This window comes from Gobius niger, assembly GCF_951799975.1.
Source record: "Gobius niger genome assembly, chromosome: 21".
Taxonomy (NCBI): domain Eukaryota; kingdom Metazoa; phylum Chordata; class Actinopteri; order Gobiiformes; family Gobiidae; genus Gobius; species Gobius niger.
The window spans coordinates 24,469,738-24,489,343 of NC_136872.1; the positions used below are offsets into that span (position 1 = coordinate 24,469,738).

The following is a 19,606-nucleotide window of genomic DNA, read 5'->3' on the forward strand; positions in this document are numbered from 1 at the left end:
GACTTTTATAAATGTTTTTAAGCCTTTAAGGATTTTAACTTTTACACTTGCAATTATGAATTAACCTTTCACAATTGCCAAAGTTTACCAAAGTTTAGTTAAATGCAGGGATGAATTGCTAAGAACATTAAACCCATGTAAACCCCTTTCCACAAACATAAATCACTATTTACAAAGTACCACTGAACACAGCATCAACACAACAGAAGCTCGCGCTGGCGCTTACCGGCAGTCTCTTCAGGTTTTTAAACTCAGTACTATCAGTACTGTGGACTGTTACACACCAGTAAATAGAAATCCAGATGTCAGATCTTAGGGGGATGTCAGCGGCTGAGATGCATCAGATAAAAGGGATTCCTGGGTCAGACCTTACAAAAACTTCAATGATGTTTTAGCAAGAGTTTGTGTAACCGACAACTTTAGAGATGATGTAATACGGACAGGGCCAAAATAATTTATGACGCTTTGTTTATGGCCTTTATGGTGATATGTTAAACCATTTAACTGAATTGTAATTTATTTAAGTACCCAACCTTAAGATGTAGTTTTACAAACACTTGGCTTTTATGTTTTAGTTACAAACTGCTATTCTTCAGCAAACTGAAGACAAAGTGGACTATGCCACTCTTCAGAAGGCTGAAGGCTTCTGTCTCTGTAACTCCTGGAGAAAGCAGAAGAACATGGACGGATGTTCCTGGGTGTTCATTAGATCCAGGTTCCTTCACTCTGAGCTGATGTTTCTCCTCACAGATCTGAGAGATGGCGGCTCCTCTCCTGGTCCTCTGTGCTCTGATCTTTCTGCTGCAGACTCACCGTTGTTCAGGTAAACATCAGAGAGACTGTGATATATTTGATGCTGAAATATCTATACCTTCTGGACGTTTCTTCCAGGACAGTCCCTCTGGTCGCCCCGCGCTGTGGTGGCCTCCGTGGGGGACGACGTGGTTCTGCCGTGTCTGTTTCTCCCCCCCAGAGACGTGTCCGGTCTGCAGTGGACCCGCCCGGACCTCGACCCCACGTTCGTGTTCGTGTGGAGATCGTACGAGGAGCTGACGGGGCTGAAGAACCCGGCCTTCGAGGGGAGAGCGACGCTGTTCACGGAGGAGCTCAAACACGGAAACATCTCCCTCAAACTGACGAGTGTGGGCATCAGTGACGAGGGAACCTACAGGTGCTCCGTGCCCGCGCTGGGCATAGACTCCACTGTGAGGCTACACGTGGGTAAGTTTACAGCAGAGGGCGACAAACACTTTAGAGACTTGTTCCAAAGGCATTTGTCCAGATGAACAGACTTTATTTTACTTTAAATCAGGAATCACTTATATTAAACCCACCTGGACACTTAGTGAGGAGATTATCAGTGACTCCGTGAGTAAAAGTATTAATGTTTGCAGATGAAGTAGGGCTGGGTACGACCAGTATGATATCAGGACAAAAGTTGAGGTACAACCTTTACCTAAGTAACCTGGTGCTCCAATTTCCTGTGCCCTTTGTTGTTGTGGGTCCAGTTCCCTAAAGATCCCTCTGCCCCTCGTCACTTCCTCTTCTTTGTGCTGAGAACTTAATACTTTGCTCAATTTTTATAAAAGTTCCAAAGAAAATGGTAAAAGGTGGCCACATGTTTGTCCCCAAAATCAGCTATAGTGAAATAAAAATTGGACTTTTGCTTCTGTTTGAGTAATGAAGTGACTGTTGTGTCTCCTGCAGTGGCCCCGGGCTCCTCGGCGCTGGTGTCTGTGGAGGCGGTGCACGTGTGGAGCTCAGCGGTGGAGCTGCGGTGTCAGTCTGAGGGCTGGTATCCACCGCCTGAGCTGCAGTGGCTGGACTCTGAAGGAAGGGCCCTCTCTGCTGACGAGGGGCCCCTCTCTGCTGACGAGGGGCCCCTCTCTGACCCCCCTCGGCCCGGGCCCGGGGGCCTCTATGACGTCAGCAGCAAACTGACTGTGAAGCACAGCGGCTTCTTCACCTGCAGAGTGACCCAGAGCTCCACCAACACCTCCACTCAGGACACTGTGAGGCTGACAGGTGAGAGCGTCCTCTACAGGACACTGTGAGGCTGACAGGTGAGAGCGCTTCTACAGGACACTGTGAGACTGACAGGTGAGAGCGTCCTCTACAGGACACTGTGAGGCTGACAGGTGAGAGCGTCCTCTACAGGACACTGTGAGGCTGACAGGTGAGAGCGCTTCTACAGGACACTGTGAGACTGACAGGTGAGAGCGTCCTCTACAGGACACTGTGAGGCTGACAGGTGAGAGCGTCCTCTACAGGACACTGTGAGACTGACAGGTGAGAGCGTCCTCTACAGGACACTGTGAGGCTGACAGGTGAGAGCGTCCTCTACAGGACACTGTGAGGCTGACAGGTGAGAGCGTCTCTACAGGACACTGTGAGGCTGACAGGTGAGAGCGCCTCTACAGGACACTGTGAGGCTGACAGGTGAGAGCGCCTCTACAGGACACTGTGAGGCTGACAGGTGAGAGCGCCTCTACAGGACACTGTGAGGCTGACAGGTGAGAGCGCCTCTACAGGACACTGTGAGGCTGACAGGTGAGAGCGCCTCTACAGGACACTGTGAGACTGACAGGTGAGAGCGCCCTCTACAGGACACTGTGAGACTGACAGGTGAGAGCGCCTCTACAGGACACTGTGAGGCTGACAGGTGAGAGCGCCTCTACAGGACACTGTGAGACTGACAGGTGAGAGCGTCTCTACAGGACACTGTGAGGCTGACAGGTGAGAGCGCCCTCTACAGGACACTGTGAGACTGACAGGTGAGAGCGTCTCTACAGGACACTGTGAGACTGACAGGTGAGAGCGCCTCTACAGGACACTGTGAGGCTGACAGGTGAGAGCGCCTCTACAGGACACTGTGAGACTGACAGGTGAGAGCGTCTCTACAGGACACTGTGAGGCTGACAGGTGAGAGCGCCTCTACAGGACACTGTGAGACTGACAGGTGAGAGCGTCTCTACAGGACACTGTGAGACTGACAGGTGAGAGCGCCTCTACAGGACACTGTGAGGCTGACAGGTGAGAGCGCCTCTACAGGACACTGTGAGACTGACAGGTGAGAGCGTCTCTACAGGACACTGTGAGGCTGACAGGTGAGAGCGCCTCTACAGGACACTGTGAGACTGACAGGTGAGAGCGTCTCTACAGGACACTGTGAGGCTGACAGGTGAGAGCGCCTCTACAGGACACTGTGAGACTGACAGGTGAGAGCGTCTCTACAGGACACTGTGAGACTGACAGGTGAGAGCGCCTCTACAGGACACTGTGAGGCTGACAGGTGAGAGCGCCTCTACAGGACACTGTGAGACTGACAGGTGAGAGCGTCTCTACAGGACACTGTGAGGCTGACAGGTGAGAGCGTCTCTACAGGACACTGTGAGACTGACAGGTGAGAGCGTCTCTACAGGACACTGTGAGACTGACAGGTGAGAGCGCCTCTACAGGACACTGTGAGGCTGACAGGTGAGAGCGCCTCTACAGGACACTGTGAGACTGACAGGTGAGAGCGTCTCTACAGGACACTGTGAGGCTGACAGGTGAGAGCGCCCTCTACAGGACACTGTGAGGCTGACAGGTGAGAGCGCCCTCTACAGGACACTGTGAGACTGACAGGTGAGAGCGCCTCTACAGGACACTGTGAGACTGACAGGTGAGAGCGCCTCTACAGGACACTGTGAGACTGACAGGTGAGAGCGTCTCTACAGGACACTGTGAGGCTGACAGGTGAGAGCGCCTCTACAGGACACTGTGAGACTGACAGGTGAGAGCGCCTCTACAGGACACTGTGAGACTGACAGGTGAGAGCGTCCTCTACAGGACACTGTGAGACTGACAGGTGAGAGCGCCTCTACAGGACACTGTGAGACTGACAGGTGAGAGCGCCTCTACAGGACACTGTGAGGCTGACAGGTGAGAGCGTCTCTACAGGACACTGTGAGACTGACAGGTGAGAGCGCCTCTACAGGACACTGTGAGACTGACAGGTGAGAGCGCCTCTACAGGACACTGTGAGACTGACAGGTGAGAGCGCCTCTACAGGACACTGTGAGACTGACAGGTGAGAGCGCCCTCTACAGGACACTGTGAGGCTGACAGGTGAGAGCGCCCCCTACAGGACACAGTGGCTTTAACCACACAAAGACAAAATGCTGATAATTTCAGAAACTTTCTCTATAAACACGGAGGCAGCTCAGTAAATTTGTGCGTGCACATTTTTGCGTTTAGTCTTGAGCTCGACTTCGTGTGACATATGGATAATGCAATAATACCACCTAATGACATCATCATGTGGGGGAGTGTGTTCTGGTCTTTGCTGAGGGTCAATGCAAACATAAAACCATGCTGTAAAGTTTGAAAGAAAGTTCCGTTTCAAAGACATTTAACATATATACACTGCGTTCCAAATTATTATGCAAATGGGATTGTTGTGTCAAAAAGGTAAAAAAAAAAAGCAATAATAATGAAACTCACGGATGGTTTTGTGTCTCAGGGCTCTATGAATCACTGACATTAATCTCAGAGACCTGGGATGATCAGTTTTCAGGTTAAGCCCAGTTAAGGGAAAAACTGCTGAAAAAGGGTGTTCCACTTTATTATGCAGATCATCATTTTCAAGCAATATGGGAAAGAAAAAGGATCTCTCTGCTGATGAAAAGCGTGAAATAGTTGAATGCCTCGGTCTAGGTATGAAAACCTTCGATATTTCATGAAAGATTAAGTGTAATCATCGAACTGATAAGAGATTTGTGGATGATTCAGAGCACACTCCGTTTTGTGCCGATAAAGGCACAATATGGACGGTTTCTGCCAGACAAACACATCAGATTAGGAGAACAGATGCTACAAAGCAGCAGACAGGTATTTGAAGCTGCTGGTGCCTCTGGAGTCTCTGAACACCAAGGTGTCGGACCCTCCAGAGGCTGCAGTTGTGCATAAACCTTCTATCCGGGCCTCCCCTAAACGGTTAATTGAATGTTCATGAACAGAAACGACAGCAGTGGCTCAGAAATACATGAGGACTCATTTTCAAACAGTCTTGTTCACTGATGAGGCCGTGTAGCCCTGGATGGTCAGATAGATGGAGTAGTAGATGGTTGGTGAATGGCCACAATGTCCCAACAAGGCTGTGACGTCAGTAAGGAGGTGGCGGAGTCATGTTTTGGGCCAGAATCATGGTGAGAGAGCAGGTCGGCCCCTTTAGGCCCTTTTAGGCTCCCTGAAGGTGTGAAAATGACCTTTGAAAAATATGTGGAGTTTCTGACTGACAACTGTCTTCTATGCTACAAAAAGAAGAGCCGTGTAGAGCCTAACAAAATCCTCTTCATGCATGACAACGCACCATGTCCTGCTGTAAAGAAAACCTCTGCATCACTGGCTGCTATGGGCATAAAAGGAGAGAAACTCATGATGTGGACCCCATCCTTTCCTGACCTCAACCCTGTTGAGAACCTTTGGAGCCTCAACAAAAAAAACTTCTATAAGGGTGGGAGTCAGTTTTCATCCAAACAGCAGCTCTGGGAGGCTATTCTAACATCCTGCAAACAAATCCAAGCAGAAACTCTCCAAAAACTCACAAGTTTAATGGATTTAAGAATTTTGAAGCTGCTATCACACAAGGGCTCCTTTGGTAAAATATAACTTGACCTGTTAACATTTTTTTGATTGAAATAGCTTCTGATTTCAGTAAATATGACCTCCTAATGCTACAAATACAACAAATGACCATTTTCAGTTAATTACAAGCTTTAAAATGTATTGAAACGATGAGTTGCATAATAACTTGGAACAGTGGATATTGAGGTTTTTACTATATTTATTTTTGAAAAAAATACTGTTTTCACTGGGAGGTTTTTTCCACCACATTTAAATGATCCTCTACCAGGTAAAGACTTAAAAATTATGCTGACTCTCATTTGAGTTGACAATTTAGAAAATCTTAGAAAAATGTCATTTGCATAATAATTTGGAAAGCAGTGTATTGTACTTTCTGGTTTCAGATGATGCGTTCAGGGCTCCAGTTCTTCCCGTCGTCATCGCTCTGGCAGTCGCTGTGGTCGCTTTAATCGGACTCGTCATTGTTTTGTTATTTCTCGTTTGTAAAAGGAGACGCCAAAACTTCCATCCGCGGGTGAGTACATTTTTACCGCCGCCTTTTTGAAATGCCGTGATGCACAACCTATCTGTCTTGTCTGTTCTGACTCACAGAAATCACTAACTCTTGTCTGACTTTTGATTGTCCGACACAGGGGGATTTGCAGACAGAAGTTGACAGACTCAGAACAGAGCTTGAGGTGAGTGTTTTATCTGCTGAGACGCTGCCTCCGCGACCCGGCCCGGATAAAGCGGAACTCGTTCTGTCTAAGCCTCACAGTGTAACATTCAGCCATGTTATAAGTGTTTATTACATATGGAGAAGTGTCTGTTCCAGGTTTCTTCAGAAGCAAAACTCCATGCAGCTGAACAAGAGAAGAACTTAAATACTAAGCTGGTGAGTAGAGTTTCATCGCTGCCTTTTTGAAATGCTGTGTTGCACAACTTGTCAAAGTCTATTCTGACTCACAGAAATAACTAACTCTTGTCTGACTTTTGATTGTCCGACACAGGGGGATTTGCAGACAGAAGTTGGCAGACTCAAAACAGAGCTTATGGTGAGTGTCTTATATTTACAGTATCTTTAACCCTGGGGTGTCCAACTCTTTTTGAGTTGTGGGCTGAAATTCAGCTTCCCGGGCGGGTCGCGGGTCACAGATACAGTAGACGGGAAAATACTATTGACAAAACATTTACAATGAATTCATAATAATGAGTTTTGTCGCTATTTTGATCCTTTGTTCAAGAACATGTGCTCAGGGTTAAGAGGTTCATTATGTAGTGTAGGAGCTATTTGTCTGTTTTTGATTTAAAGCTAAAATGTCACTTTTTGTTTATTAGTTGCACATCAGTATGTTTTCTTTTTTGTTATGTAGTTTTCAATATGCTAAGTTAAGTCTAATTTGCTTACTTTTTGTTTTATTTTACTTGGTTAGTCTTTTATTGCGCACCTCGGGGATATGGGGGAGTAGCGCACATTGTCCAACACGCACCTGGGGGGGCTAATGGTTTTTTAGCAGTCACGTCGGAGAGGCAGCAAGTCGGCCTTACATGAAATCTTGCTGTTTGCCGTCCAAATCTGGAAAATAAACCCTCTTTTTGAACCTGTAAGTTTGTTTGGACATTGCTCTCTTTTGAATGCTGCGTAAACCAAAAACCCAGGGTGCGTCTGAAGTGTTTATTTGAAGTTTTCTTATGTCGCAGTTTAAGTTTAAGTTTTTGTTGACAAATACTCACTACATGTAGCATTATGTAGGTTTATGTAGAGGCTCTTTCACGAGGGCGGGGCACTGTTACACTGAATAATGTTCTGTGTCTCTTTCCTCTTCTTCTTCTCAGATCCACGAAAAAAGACGTCAGAAGGAACTCTCTATGAGGAAACCTGTGATCATTGACAGTTTTGACTCCTCAGGCCGAAGTTTCAGCCTGAAAAACACCTCTGCATTTGTCAGTTTTTAAAAGAAACAGACCAATGTTGTTTGATCAAACCACACAATGACTTTTTTGGTTTATTTTTAACACTTTCTGCTCTTAACTCAGGAACAGCAAATGGAGGGCTGGACGGTTAAGATAGAAATGGACAATGATCCACCTCTGATCTATGAATATACATTTAAACACCCCCTCACGCTGTGGTCATGGACAAAAAACATTGTAACAGTAAGTCACTTTTAGTTTCATATCGTCTGCAAATACACAAGAGTTCAGCTTTCAGTCCAGGTTCATGTTATTAAACTTGTTATTAATGTATTACCTTCAGGTCTGGGCTGAAGGCTGCAGGGATGAAGAGGAAGATCATAACAACAAGATCTGGGAGAATCAGCCTCCGTGGAACACCGGGGAAACGGCTCTGGTTTCTCTCTACGACCAAGACAAACAGGTGTTTTTACTGTTCACTTTACACTCACCACAAACTCAGCCAGAATGAACTGATTTTATGTCGTTCTTAGTTGGTGGATGAAATCTGCAAAATGATGTTCCCTCCTCAGTAACTCCAGACAGAAGACGATTTCCTTGTGTCCTGAAGGTCGTCGGTTTGTTCCTTGTTTTCTCCTGTTTTTGTCGTGAGTTTATTAATCCTGAGTTCTGACATGTGACGTTCAAGACCAGATCAACTCTCGGATCTCGTTTGTGGAAAGAAACTGACATTTTTTTCTTTGCTGTAAATACTTGTATAACAATGTGTTGCATTAACTTGAATAATGGTTGTTTGGTTGAGAAGAGTTTCTGTTTCTGACGCCTCAGTGTTTATGTTCATGTTTTGGTTTAATCCGTGTTTGATCCATTTTCGGTTTGTGTTTATGAATTAAAGTAAACGTCCATCACACGACAGCGGTTTCTTCAATGTCCATTTTTCGGTTGATCCAATTTGTGAATTTATCGCATGGAAGCCAAAATCAGCATCAACATCAGTGTGTTTTATTCCTCAACAGTCCATCAAACAGAGGAACGAGGGAGAGTTTCTGTTTTCAAAGGAACATGAGACACAAGGGGGCGACATTTCACTAGATTTACTTTGATTTATTACCATTCGATTTGAGTTCAGAGCTTTGGAGAAACATGTGATGTTTGTTGCTTTGGAAACACATGGTTCAAACAGCAGGACAGGGCTGGAGCCTGGACAAAGCAGGTCAACACGGGACAAAAGCCTCAAAACTGGGACTGTCCCGGGTAAACTGGGACGTCTGGTCGCCCTAAACATTCTTCATGGACGTGCACAGGGCTAAGTAAGTAAGTGAGTAAGTAGAGCTTTAAAGAACCAGGTCTGACTCTGTCTCAGACTCTGCTGCTCAACAGTTTATTTTTATCCTGTTACTCACAGATCAAATGTCAGACGAGGATTTAGACTTAGAGGAGAAAGTGAAAGTATCACTTCATAACCGTGAGCTGCAGTCGGTGTTTCAGAGCTCGTCTTTAAAACTCCACAACAAACTCACAAAGGTAAGTTTTCTGCACTCACTTGTGATTTAATGTTAACGCTGCAGTTCTGTGAGAGTTTCTGGCACTGTTTTGACACTTTTAGATTTCGGTAAAGCCAAACAGGAGAAATTTTCACATCTTCATCATTGTTTTCGTCTCAGTTTTGTTGCTATTTTCACAACTTTTTTTCCAGAAGCTTTTGGACTGGGGTAAAGCCAAACAGGAGAAAATGCTCTCGGTTCAGGTGGGAGTTAAGAGGTTAAGCCGTGTTTGGGAGGTGCAAAGTGTTCATTGGAACCCTGTTTAAAGAGTAACTTTTTTTTGCTGATAAACGGTCTAAATGGTTGCTGAATAGAGTTAGCTACATGTCCCAGGCAATATGTTGACATTTGGTGCAAACTTGTTCAAAATCTTACTTTTGTGTCTAAAAGCGCAGGGTTAGCGCCTCTACTGGTTTCACGCAGCAACTACATTTGATATTTTGTGGTTGGAGGAGAGTGTGTCCACGGCGTCCAGAAAACGTCATCAGTTCTGCCCGTGGTTCTGCCTCTGTGCCTCTGTGGCCCCGCCCACACACGCCTCTGTGGCCCCGCCCACACATGCCTCTGTGGCCCCGCCCACACACACGTACATTTACAACAAACGATGTAATAAATATTTCTACTGGTATTTTATTCAGCTCACTTGGGAGAATAGTACTATTTAGCCTTAGCTACGATGCTAACTTATAGTTTGAGATTCTGGAGGTTTCATATTGAGCTCATGAGTCAAACCAGTAGATGGCGCCCCTGCGATGCTCACACTTCGGCTGAGGTGGTGTAGAGGAATAAATCCCTTAGAAAAGCGACTGTGCGATGCTCTCTTTGTGTTCACAGTCACTGACAGCGAGCGAGTCGTCGTCCGGCGGCCATCTTTTTTTTTTGCTACATCAAGCAATCACAAGTCATGAGAGTGCACCAACTATCCTACGAAAAAATCAACCTTGTGTACAGTCGTGTAACAGCCGTCTGTCAGTCCTGTCAGATCGAGGGGCGTGGTCTGAGACTGTCAACAGAGCAGACCCCGCCCACACACTCACCCCCCCTCGTCTCCCCCAAAGCCTCCGAGACCACCCCTTTCTCAGCAATTTGTGACTTTTGTTTGTGGGCGGGGAAAGGCTCTGCCACGCCCGTTTAGTTACTCTTTAAGTGTCTTTTGGAGTCGCCCCTCCCGGCCACCAGGGGGTGGTGTTACAGCAATGCCAGCTCCAGCCATGAGGACAATGTCTCTGAGCTGGAGATGCTTCTGTCTCTGTAACTCGGCCCTGGATAAAGCAGGAGAACATGGATGGATGTTCCTGGGTGTTCATTAGATCCAGGTTCCTTCACTCTGAGCTGATGTTTCTCCTCACAGATCTGAGAGATGGCAGCTCCTCTCCTGGTCCTCTGTGCTCTGATCTTTCTGCTGCAGACTCACCATTGTTCAGGTAAACATCAGAGAGACTTTGATATATTTGATGCTGATATATCTGTACCTTCTGGACGTTTCTTCCAGGACAGTCCCTCTGGTCGCCCCGCGCTGTGGTGGCCTCCGTGGGGGACGACGTGGTTTTGCCGTGTCTGTTTCTCCCCCCCAGAGACGTGTCCGGTCTGCAGTGGACCCGCCCGGACCTCGACCCCACGTTCGTGTTCGTGTGGAGATCGTACGAGGAGCTGACGGGGCTGAAGAACCCGGCCTTCGAGGGGAGAGCGACGCTGTTCACGGAGGAGCTCAAACACGGAAACATCTCCCTCAAACTGACGAGTGTGGGCATCAGTGACGAGGGAACCTACAGGTGCTCCGTGCCCGCGCTGGGCATAGACTCCACTGTGAGGCTACACGTGGGTAAGTTTACAGGTTTAGGTACTTCCTGGAACCCACGTAACCCAGCGCCCCGACTTCCTGTGCCCTTTATTGTTGTGGGCCCAGTTCCCTAAAGATCCCTCTGCTCCTCGTCACTTCCTCTTCTTTGTGCTGAGAACTTAATACTTTGCTCAATTTTTATAAAAGCTCCAAAGAAAATGGTAAAAGGTGGCCACATGTTTGTCCCAAAATCAGCTATAGTGAAATAAAATTGGACTTTTGCTTCTGTTTGAGTAATGAAGTGACTGTTGTGTCTCCTGCAGTGGCCCCGGGCTCCTCGGCGCTGGTGTCTGTGGAGGCGGTGCACGTGTGGAGCTCTGCGGTGGAGCTGCGGTGTCAGTCTGAGGGCTGGTATCCACCGCCTGAGCTGCAGTGGCTGGACTCTGAAGGAAGGGCCCTCTCTGCTGACGAGGGGCCCCTCTCTGCTGACGAGGGGCCCCTCTCTGACCCCCCTCAGCCCGGGCCCGGGGGCCTCCATGACGTCAGCAGCAAACTGACTGTGAAACACAGCGGCTCCTTCACCTGCAGAGTGACCCAGAGCTCCACCAACACCTCCACTCAGGACACTGTGAGGCTGACAGGTGAGAGCGCCTCTACAGGACACTGTGAGGCTGACAGGTGAGAGCGCCTCTACAGGACACTGTGAGGCTGACAGGTGAGAGCGCCTCTACAGGACACTGTGAGGCTGACAGGTGAGAGCGCCTCTACAGGACACTGTGAGACTGACAGGTGAGAGCGTCTCTACAAGACACTGTGAGACTGACAGGTGAGAGCGTCCTCTACAGGACACTGTGAGACTGACAGGTGAGAGCGCCTCTACAGGACACTGTGAGACTGACAGGTGAGAGCGCCTCTACAGGACACTGTGAGACTGACAGGTGAGAGCGCCTCTACAGGACACTGTGAGGCTGACAGGTGAGAGCGCCTCTACAGGACACTGTGAGACTGACAGGTGAGAGCGCCTCTACAGGACACTGACAGGTGAGAGCGTCTCTACAGGACACTGTGAGACTGACAGGTGAGAGCGCCTCTACAGGACACTGTGAGACTGACAGGTGAGAGCGCCCCCTACAGGACACTGTGAGACTGACAGGTGAGAGCGCCTCTACAGGACACTGTGAGACTGACAGGTGAGAGCGCCTCTACAGGACACTGTGAGACTGACAGGTGAGAGCGCCTCTACAGGACACTGTGAGACTGACAGGTGAGAGCGCCCCCTACAGGACACTGTGAGGCTGACAGGTGAGAGCGTCTCTACAGGACACTGTGAGACTGACAGGTGAGAGCGCCCCCTACAGGACACTGTGAGGCTGACAGGTGAGAGCGTCCTCTACAGGACACTGTGAGACTGACAGGTGAGAGCGCCTCTACAGGACACTGTGAGGCTGACAGGTGAGAGCGTCCTCTACAGGACACTGTGAGACTGACAGGTGAGAGCGCCCTCTACAGGACACTGTGAGGCTGACAGGTGAGAGCGTCTCTACAGGACACTGTGAGGCTGACAGGTGAGAGCGCCTCTACAGGACACTGTGAGGCTGACAGGTGAGAGCGCCTGTACAGGACACTGTGAGACTGACAGGTGAGAGCGCCTCTACAGGACACTGTGAGGCTGACAGGTGAGAGCGCCCTCTACAGGACACTGTGAGACTGACAGGTGAGAGCGCCTCTACAGGACACTGTGAGGCTGACAGGTGAGAGCGTCCTCTACAGGACACTGTGAGGCTGACAGGTGAGAGCGCCTCTACAGGACACTGTGAGGCTGACAGGTGAGAGCGTCCTCTACAGGACACTGTGAGGCTGACAGGTGAGAGCGCCCTCTACAGGACACTGTGAGGCTGACAGGTGAGAGCGCCTCTACAGGACACTGTGATGCTGACAGGTGAGAGCGCCTCTACAGGACACTGTGAGACTGACAGGTGAGAGCGTCCTCTACAGGACACTGTGAGACTGACAGGTGAGAGCGCCTCTACAGGACACTGTGAGACTGACAGGTGAGAGCGTCCTCTACAGGACACTGTGAGACTGACAGGTGAGAGCGTCTCTACAGGACACTGTGAGACTGACAGGTGAGAGCGTCTCTACAGGACACTGTGAGACTGACAGGTGAGAGCTTCTCTACAGGACACTGTGAGACTGACAGGTGAGAGCGCCCTCTACAGGACACTGTGAGGCTGACAGGTGAGAGCGCCTCTACAGGACACTGTGATGCTGACAGGTGAGAGCGCCTCTACAGGACACTGTGAGGCTGACAGGTGAGAGCGCCTCTACAGGACACTGTGAGACTGACAGGTGAGAGCGTCCTCTACAGGACACTGTGAGACTGACAGGTGAGAGCGCCTCTACAGGACACTGTGAGACTGACAGGTGAGAGCGCCTCTACAGGACACTGTGAGACTGACAGGTGAGAGCGTCCTCTACAGGACACTGTGAGGCTGACAGGTGAGAGCGCCTCTACAGGACACTGTGAGACTGACAGGTGAGAGCGTCTCTACAGGACACTGTGAGACTGACAGGTGAGAGCGCCTCTACAGGACACTGTGAGGCTGACAGGTGAGAGCGCCCCCTACAGGACACTGTGAGGCTGACAGGTGAGAGCGCCTCTACAGGACACTGTGAGGCTGACAGGTGAGAGCGTCCTCTACAGGACACTGTGAGACTGACAGGTGAGAGCGCCTCTACAGGACACTGTGAGACTGACAGGTGAGAGCGCCTCTACAGGACACTGTGAGACTGACAGGTGAGAGCGCCCTCTACAGGACACTGTGAGGCTGACAGGTGAGAGCGCCTCTACAGGACACTGTGAGACTGACAGGTGAGGCCCTCTACAGGACACTGAAGTGGCTTTAACATTAAGGCTTTAACCACACAAAGACAAAATGCTTATAATTTCAGAAACTTTGTTTATAAACATGGAGCCAGCTCAGTAAATGTGTGCGTCCACATATATACATATATATATATATATATATATATATATATATATATATATATATATATATATATATATATATATATATATATATACACTGCTCACAAAAACTTAGGGCACACTCAAAAAACACAATGTAACTCCAAGTCAGTCAAATTTCTGGGATATCAGACTGTCCAGTTATGAAGCCACGCTTATTGTGAATCAGTTTCACTTGGTGTTGTGGAAATTAAACAGACACAGGTGGAAATGAGAGGCAATTAGCAAGATCTCTCCAAAAGAGGAATGGTTTTGCAGGTGTGACCACAGACCATTTCCCTGTCTTCATCCTTTGTACCGTATTTTTGGAACACTTTTGCATTTGTCCAGTGTTCTCACCACTAGAGGCATCATGAGGAGCATCTACAACCCACAGAAGCTGCTCAGGGAGTGATGCTCATCCAAAATGGCACGTCCATTCGTGCTGTGGCAAGAAGGTTTGCAGTGTCTCCCAGCGCAGTGTCCAGAGCATGGAGGAGATACCAGGAGACAGGACAGTACACCAGGAGACCTGGGGGGGCCGACCGAGGTCAACAACCCAGCAGCAGGACCGCTATCTGCTCATTTGTGCCGGAGAAACAGGAGAAGCACTGCCCAAGCCCTACAAAATGACCTCCAGAGGGCCACAAATGTGCATGTTGGTCCTCAAACGGTCAGAAACCGACTCCATGAGGGGGGTATGAGGGGGGTATGAGGGGGGTATGAGGGGGGTATGAGGGGGTATGAGGGGGTATGAGGGGGGTATGAGGGTGGTATGAGGGGGGTATGGGGGGGGTATGAGGGTGGTATGAGGGTGGTATGAGGGGGGTATGAGGGGGGTATGAGGGGGGTATGAGGGGGGTATGGGGGGGGTATGAGGGTGGTATGAGGGGGGTATGAGGGGGGTATGAGGGCGGTATGAGGGTGGTATGAGGGGGGTATGAGGGGGGTATGAGGGTGGTATGAGGGGGGTATGAGGGGGCTATGAGTGGGGTATGAGGGTGGTATGAGGGGGGTATGAGGGGGGTAAGAGGGTGGTATGAGGGGGGTATGAGGGGGGTATGAGGGGGGTATGAGGGGGGTATGAGGGTGGTATGAGGGGGGTATGAGGGGGGTATGAGGGTGGTATGAGGGGGGTATGAGGGGGGTATGAGGGGGGTATGAGGGCGGTGTGAGGGGTGTATGAGGGCGTTGGGCCGGTACTTACTGCCCAACACCGTGCAGCCCGATGGGCATTTGCCCGAGAACACAGCGATTGGCAGATTGGCCAATGGTGCCCTGTGCTCTTCACGGATGAGAGCAGGTTCACCCTGAGCACATGTGACAGACGTGACAGAGTCTGGAGACGCCCTGGAGAACGTTCTGCTGCTGCAACATCATCCAGCATGACCGGTTTGGTGGTGGGTCAGTGATGGTCTGGGGAGGCATTTCATTGGAGGGCCGCACAGCCCTCCATGTGCGAGCCAGAGGTTCCCTGACTGGCATTGGGGACCGGGATGAGATCCTCAGACCTATTGTAAGACCATATGCTGGTGCTGTGAGCCCTGGGTTCCTTCTGATGCCTGATAATGCCAGGCCACATGTGGCAAGAGTGTGTCAGCAGGTCCTGCATGATGAAGGTATTGATGTTATGGACTGGCCTGCCCGTTCCCCAGACTTAGATCCAATAGATACATCTGGGACATCATGTCTTGGTCCATCCATCAACGCCACGTCGCACCACAGACTGTCCAGGAGCTGACTGATGCTCTAATCCAGGTCTGGGAGGAGATCCCTCAGGAGGACATCCGTGGTCTCATCAGGAGCATGCCCAGGCGTTGTAGGGAGTGCATTCAGGCACGTGGAGGCCACACACACTACTGAGGATGATACAGACTCGTTTGGAGGCATTTCTACATAATCTGGATCAACCAGTGACCTGATTTGTCACTTTGATTTTGACTATAATTTTGGATCCAGACCTCCAGGGGCTGAGAATTTGATTTCCATTTATCATTCTTATGTTATGTTGTTCTCAACACATTGCCCTACACCATGAATAAAGATTTTCATCAGAAAAATCTAATTGATTGACATCAAGGATGTGTTTTTTGAGTGTGCCCTAAGTTTTTGTGAGCAGTGTATATATATATATTCTCCTGCAGTGACCGAGGCTGTGGTTCATTATGGATCCAGTGCTGCGCAGACAAATGCGTAATATCCAATCCTGGCCATATTCTGTCTCCAAAGCTTTGTCTCCGAAAAAAAGTACACGCAGAAACACTAGCTTCAAATGAAACGCGCTGCTCCGAGAGCTTCAGCCTCCGTGTGCGGAAAGCGAAAATGAAACTACCTTAACGAGCGCATGGCCTGCACTGTTGCTTTTTTGTTTTGTTTTTAACTTTGCTGCTGTACTATTTCTTTTCTATTTTTTCTTTACACTTTATGAAGCGCCTTGGACAGCATTGCCAATTGTATTCTAAGGATATAAATACTGTCTAATAAAAAAACAACGTATTACTTTTTAGATTGCACTTGCACCGTGATGCACCAAACCACGGGTCCTGCACCGTGAACCAAACCGTTAGAGCTGAACCCCTAATATTTATCCATAATTATTCCACTGTCTCTTGAATTCTATTCCCTGAGTTTAGCGAACATATTGTCGTTGTAGTTCATAAGACAGGAGCACGGGTGCATCAAACACTCCAATTGCTGTTTGTTTGAAATTATTTTTAGCATTCATTATTTTACACATTTGTAGTGGCCAGAGTTTTTGGAATGGGTTGGGAACCACTGGGCTACTTAGTGCAGGTCTACAGCTGTAATGAGTGATATGGGTTATAGGGACTATACTGGACATTTCTTTGTAATAACTCATAATCTCTGAATATCAAATGTGGAGACTAGCGACTAGCGACTCAGCTAGTATATATATATATATATATATGTATATGGATTTACAAAAGCACCACCTAATGACATCATCGTGTGGGGGAGTGTGTTCTGATCTTTGCTGAGGGTCAATGCAAACATAAAAACATGCTGTAAAGTTAGAACAAGTTCCCTTTCAAAGATATTTAACATATATATTGTGCTTTCTGGTTTCAGATGATGCGTTCAGAGCTCGAGTTTGGATTCTTCCCGTCGTCATCGCTCTGGCAGTCGCTGTTGTCGCTTCAGTCGGACTCGTCATTGTTTTATTATTTTTCGTTTGTAAAAGGAGACGCCAAAACTCCCGTAAGTTCACATTATGTTCAGAGATATGAAGGACAATTGATTTGAGTTTTAATTTGACCTCGTATTGTTTTGCAGAGAAGCCTGAAGGAGAGGTTAGAGACACACATGTTTCCATATTTTTTATAGTTCATGATTCGTTCTGTCTAAGCCTCACTGTGAAACATTCAATCATATGTTTTACGTGTTTTATTAAATATGGAGAAGTGTCTGTTCCAGGATTCTTCAGAAGCACAAAACCCCACAGCTGAAAAAGAGATGATTGAGAACTTAAACACTAAGCCGGTGAGACCTGCCTTTTGAAATGCTGTGGTGCACACCCTGACTCACTGCAGAAAGAACTAACTCTTGGTTGACTTTTTCTAAGCCTCACAGTGTAACATTTAACCATGTTATGAGTGTTTTATTAAATATGGAGAAGTGTCTGTTCCAGGAAGCAAAACTCCATGCAGCTGAAAAAGAGATGATTGAGAACTTAAACACTAAGCTGGTGAGACCTGCCTTATTAAAATGCTGTGGTGCCCACCCTGACTCACAGAAATCACTAACTCTTGTTTGACTTTTGATTGTCTGAACACAGGGGGATTTGCAGACAGAAGTTGACAGACTCACAAAAGAGCATGTGCTTTTACTAAAGGTGAGTATCTTATATTTACAGCACCTTGAAATACTGTTTGTAGCGGTTCTTTCCTGAGGGCGGGGCACCGTTACACTGAATAATGTTCAGTGTCTCTTTCTTTCTCTTCTTCTTCTCAGATCCACAAAAAACGCCGTCAGAAGGAACCTGTGATCATTGACAGTTTTGACCCCTGGGGCCGAAGTTTCAGCCTGAAAAACACCTCTGGACAGGTCAGTTTTTAAAGGAAACAGACCGATGTTGTTTGATCAAACCACACAATGACTTTTTTGGTTTAAGGAAACTTACTTTATTTTTAACACTTTCTGTCAGGACCAGCAAATGGAGGACTGGACGGTTAAGATAGAAATGGACAATGATCCACCTCTGATCTATGAATACAAGGACAAACTCAAGCTGCGACCATGGTCAGGAAACACTGTAAAAGTAAGTCACTGTTAGTTTTATATCGTCTGCAAATACACAAGAGTTCAGCTTTCAGTCCAGGTTCATGTTCATGTTATTAAACTTATTATTAACGTATTACATTCAGGTCTGGGCTGAAGGCTGCGGTGATGTAGAGGAAGATCATAACAACAAGATCTGGGAGAATCAGCCACCGTGGAACACCGGGGAAACGGCTCTGGTTTGTCTCTACGACAAAGACGAACAGGTGTTTTTACTGTTCACTTTACACTCACCACAAACTCAGCCAGAATGAACTGATTTTATGTCCTTCTTAGTTGGTGGATTTAATCTGCAAAAGGATGTTCCCTCCTCAGTAACTCCAGACAGAAGACGTTTTCCTCGTGTCCTGAAGGTCGTCGGTTTGTTCCTTGTTTTCTCCTGTTTTTGTCGTGAGTTTATTAATCCTGAGCTCTGACATTTGACGTTCAAGACCAGATCAACTCTCGGATCTCGTTTGTGGAAAGAAACTGATCTATTCATTTTTTCCTTTGCTGTAAATACTTGTATAATAATGTGTTGCATTAACTTGAATAATGGTTGTTTGGTTGAGAAGAGTTTCTGTTTCTGACGCCTCAGTGTTTATGTTAATGTTTTGGTTTAATCCGTGTTTGATCCATTTTCGGTTTGTGTTTATGAATTAAAGTAAACGTCCATCACACGACAGCGGTTTCTTCAATGTCCATTTTTCGGTTGATCCAATTTGTGAATTTATCGCATGGAAGCCAAAATCAGCATCAACGTCAGTGTGTTTTATTTCTCAACAGTCCATCAAACAGAGAAACGAGGGAGAGTTTCTGTTTTCAAAGGAACATGAGACACAAGGGGGCGACATTTCAGTAGATTTACTTTGATTTATCACCATTCGATTTGAGTTCAGAGCTTTGGAGAAACATCCCGGGTAAACTGGGACTGTCGCGGGTAAACATTCTTCATGGACGTGCACAGGGCTAAGTAAGTGAGTGAGTAAGTAGAGCTTTAAAGAAACGCCTCAAACCAGGTCTCTCTCTGTCTCAGACTCTGCTGCTCAACAGTTTATTTTTATCCTGTTACTCACAGCTCAAATGTCAGACGAGGATTTAGACTCAGAGGAGAAAGTGAAAGTATCACTTCATAACCGTGAGCTGCAGTCGGTGTTTCAGAGCTCGTCTTTAAAACTCCACAACAAACTCACAAAGGTAAGTTTTCTCCACTCACTTGTGATTTAATGTTAACGCTGCAGTTCTGTGAGAGTTTCTGTCACTGTTTTGACACTTTTAGATTTCGGTAAAGCCAAACAGGAGAAATCTTCACATCTTCATCATTGTTTTCGTCTCAGTTCTGTTGCTATTTTCACAACTTTTTTTCCAGAAGCTTTTGGACTGGGGTAAAGCCAAACTGGAGAAAATGCTCTCGGTTCGGGTGGGAGTTAAGAGGTTAAGCCGTGTTTGGGAGGTGCAAAGTGTTCATTGGAATCC

The 19,606-nt window shown here is 47.5% G+C and overlaps 3 protein-coding genes across 3 annotated transcripts in view; all 3 read left to right on the forward strand.

Annotated features, from left to right (window-relative positions):
- LOC306981050 (CD276 antigen homolog) overlaps nt 1-18,265 on the forward strand; it is a gene marked incomplete at both ends in the record, with an annotated part of 31,140 nt that extends 12,875 nt beyond the window's left edge. Inside the window, 6 exons of the mRNA XM_079580598.1 lie at nt 16,943-17,071; nt 17,147-17,163; nt 17,649-17,705; nt 17,825-17,917; nt 18,018-18,112; nt 18,238-18,265. Coding sequence (XP_079436724.1) covers nt 16,943-17,071; nt 17,147-17,163; nt 17,649-17,705; nt 17,825-17,917; nt 18,018-18,112; nt 18,238-18,265 — 419 coding nt within the window. The remainder of the gene's footprint in view (nt 1-16,942; nt 17,072-17,146; nt 17,164-17,648; nt 17,706-17,824; nt 17,918-18,017; nt 18,113-18,237) is intronic.
- LOC306980655 (butyrophilin-like protein 2) lies at nt 760-7,499 on the forward strand (the record flags this gene model as incomplete). The annotated part of the gene is made up of 4 exons (XM_079580083.1): nt 760-823; nt 892-1,221; nt 1,708-2,025; nt 7,444-7,499. The coding sequence occupies 4 exons, from the start codon at nt 760-762 to the stop codon at nt 7,497-7,499; spliced, it is 768 nt and encodes a 255-aa protein (XP_079436209.1).
- LOC306980656 (butyrophilin-like protein 2) lies at nt 10,412-13,741 on the forward strand (the record flags this gene model as incomplete). Its single annotated transcript, XM_079580084.1, has 4 exons — nt 10,412-10,489; nt 10,558-10,887; nt 11,169-11,486; nt 13,734-13,741. Exons 1-4 carry the CDS (start codon nt 10,426-10,428, stop codon nt 13,739-13,741), a joined length of 720 nt encoding a protein of 239 aa, XP_079436210.1. The 5' UTR covers nt 10,412-10,425.
- Nucleotides 18,266-19,606: the final 1,341 nt, after the last annotated feature.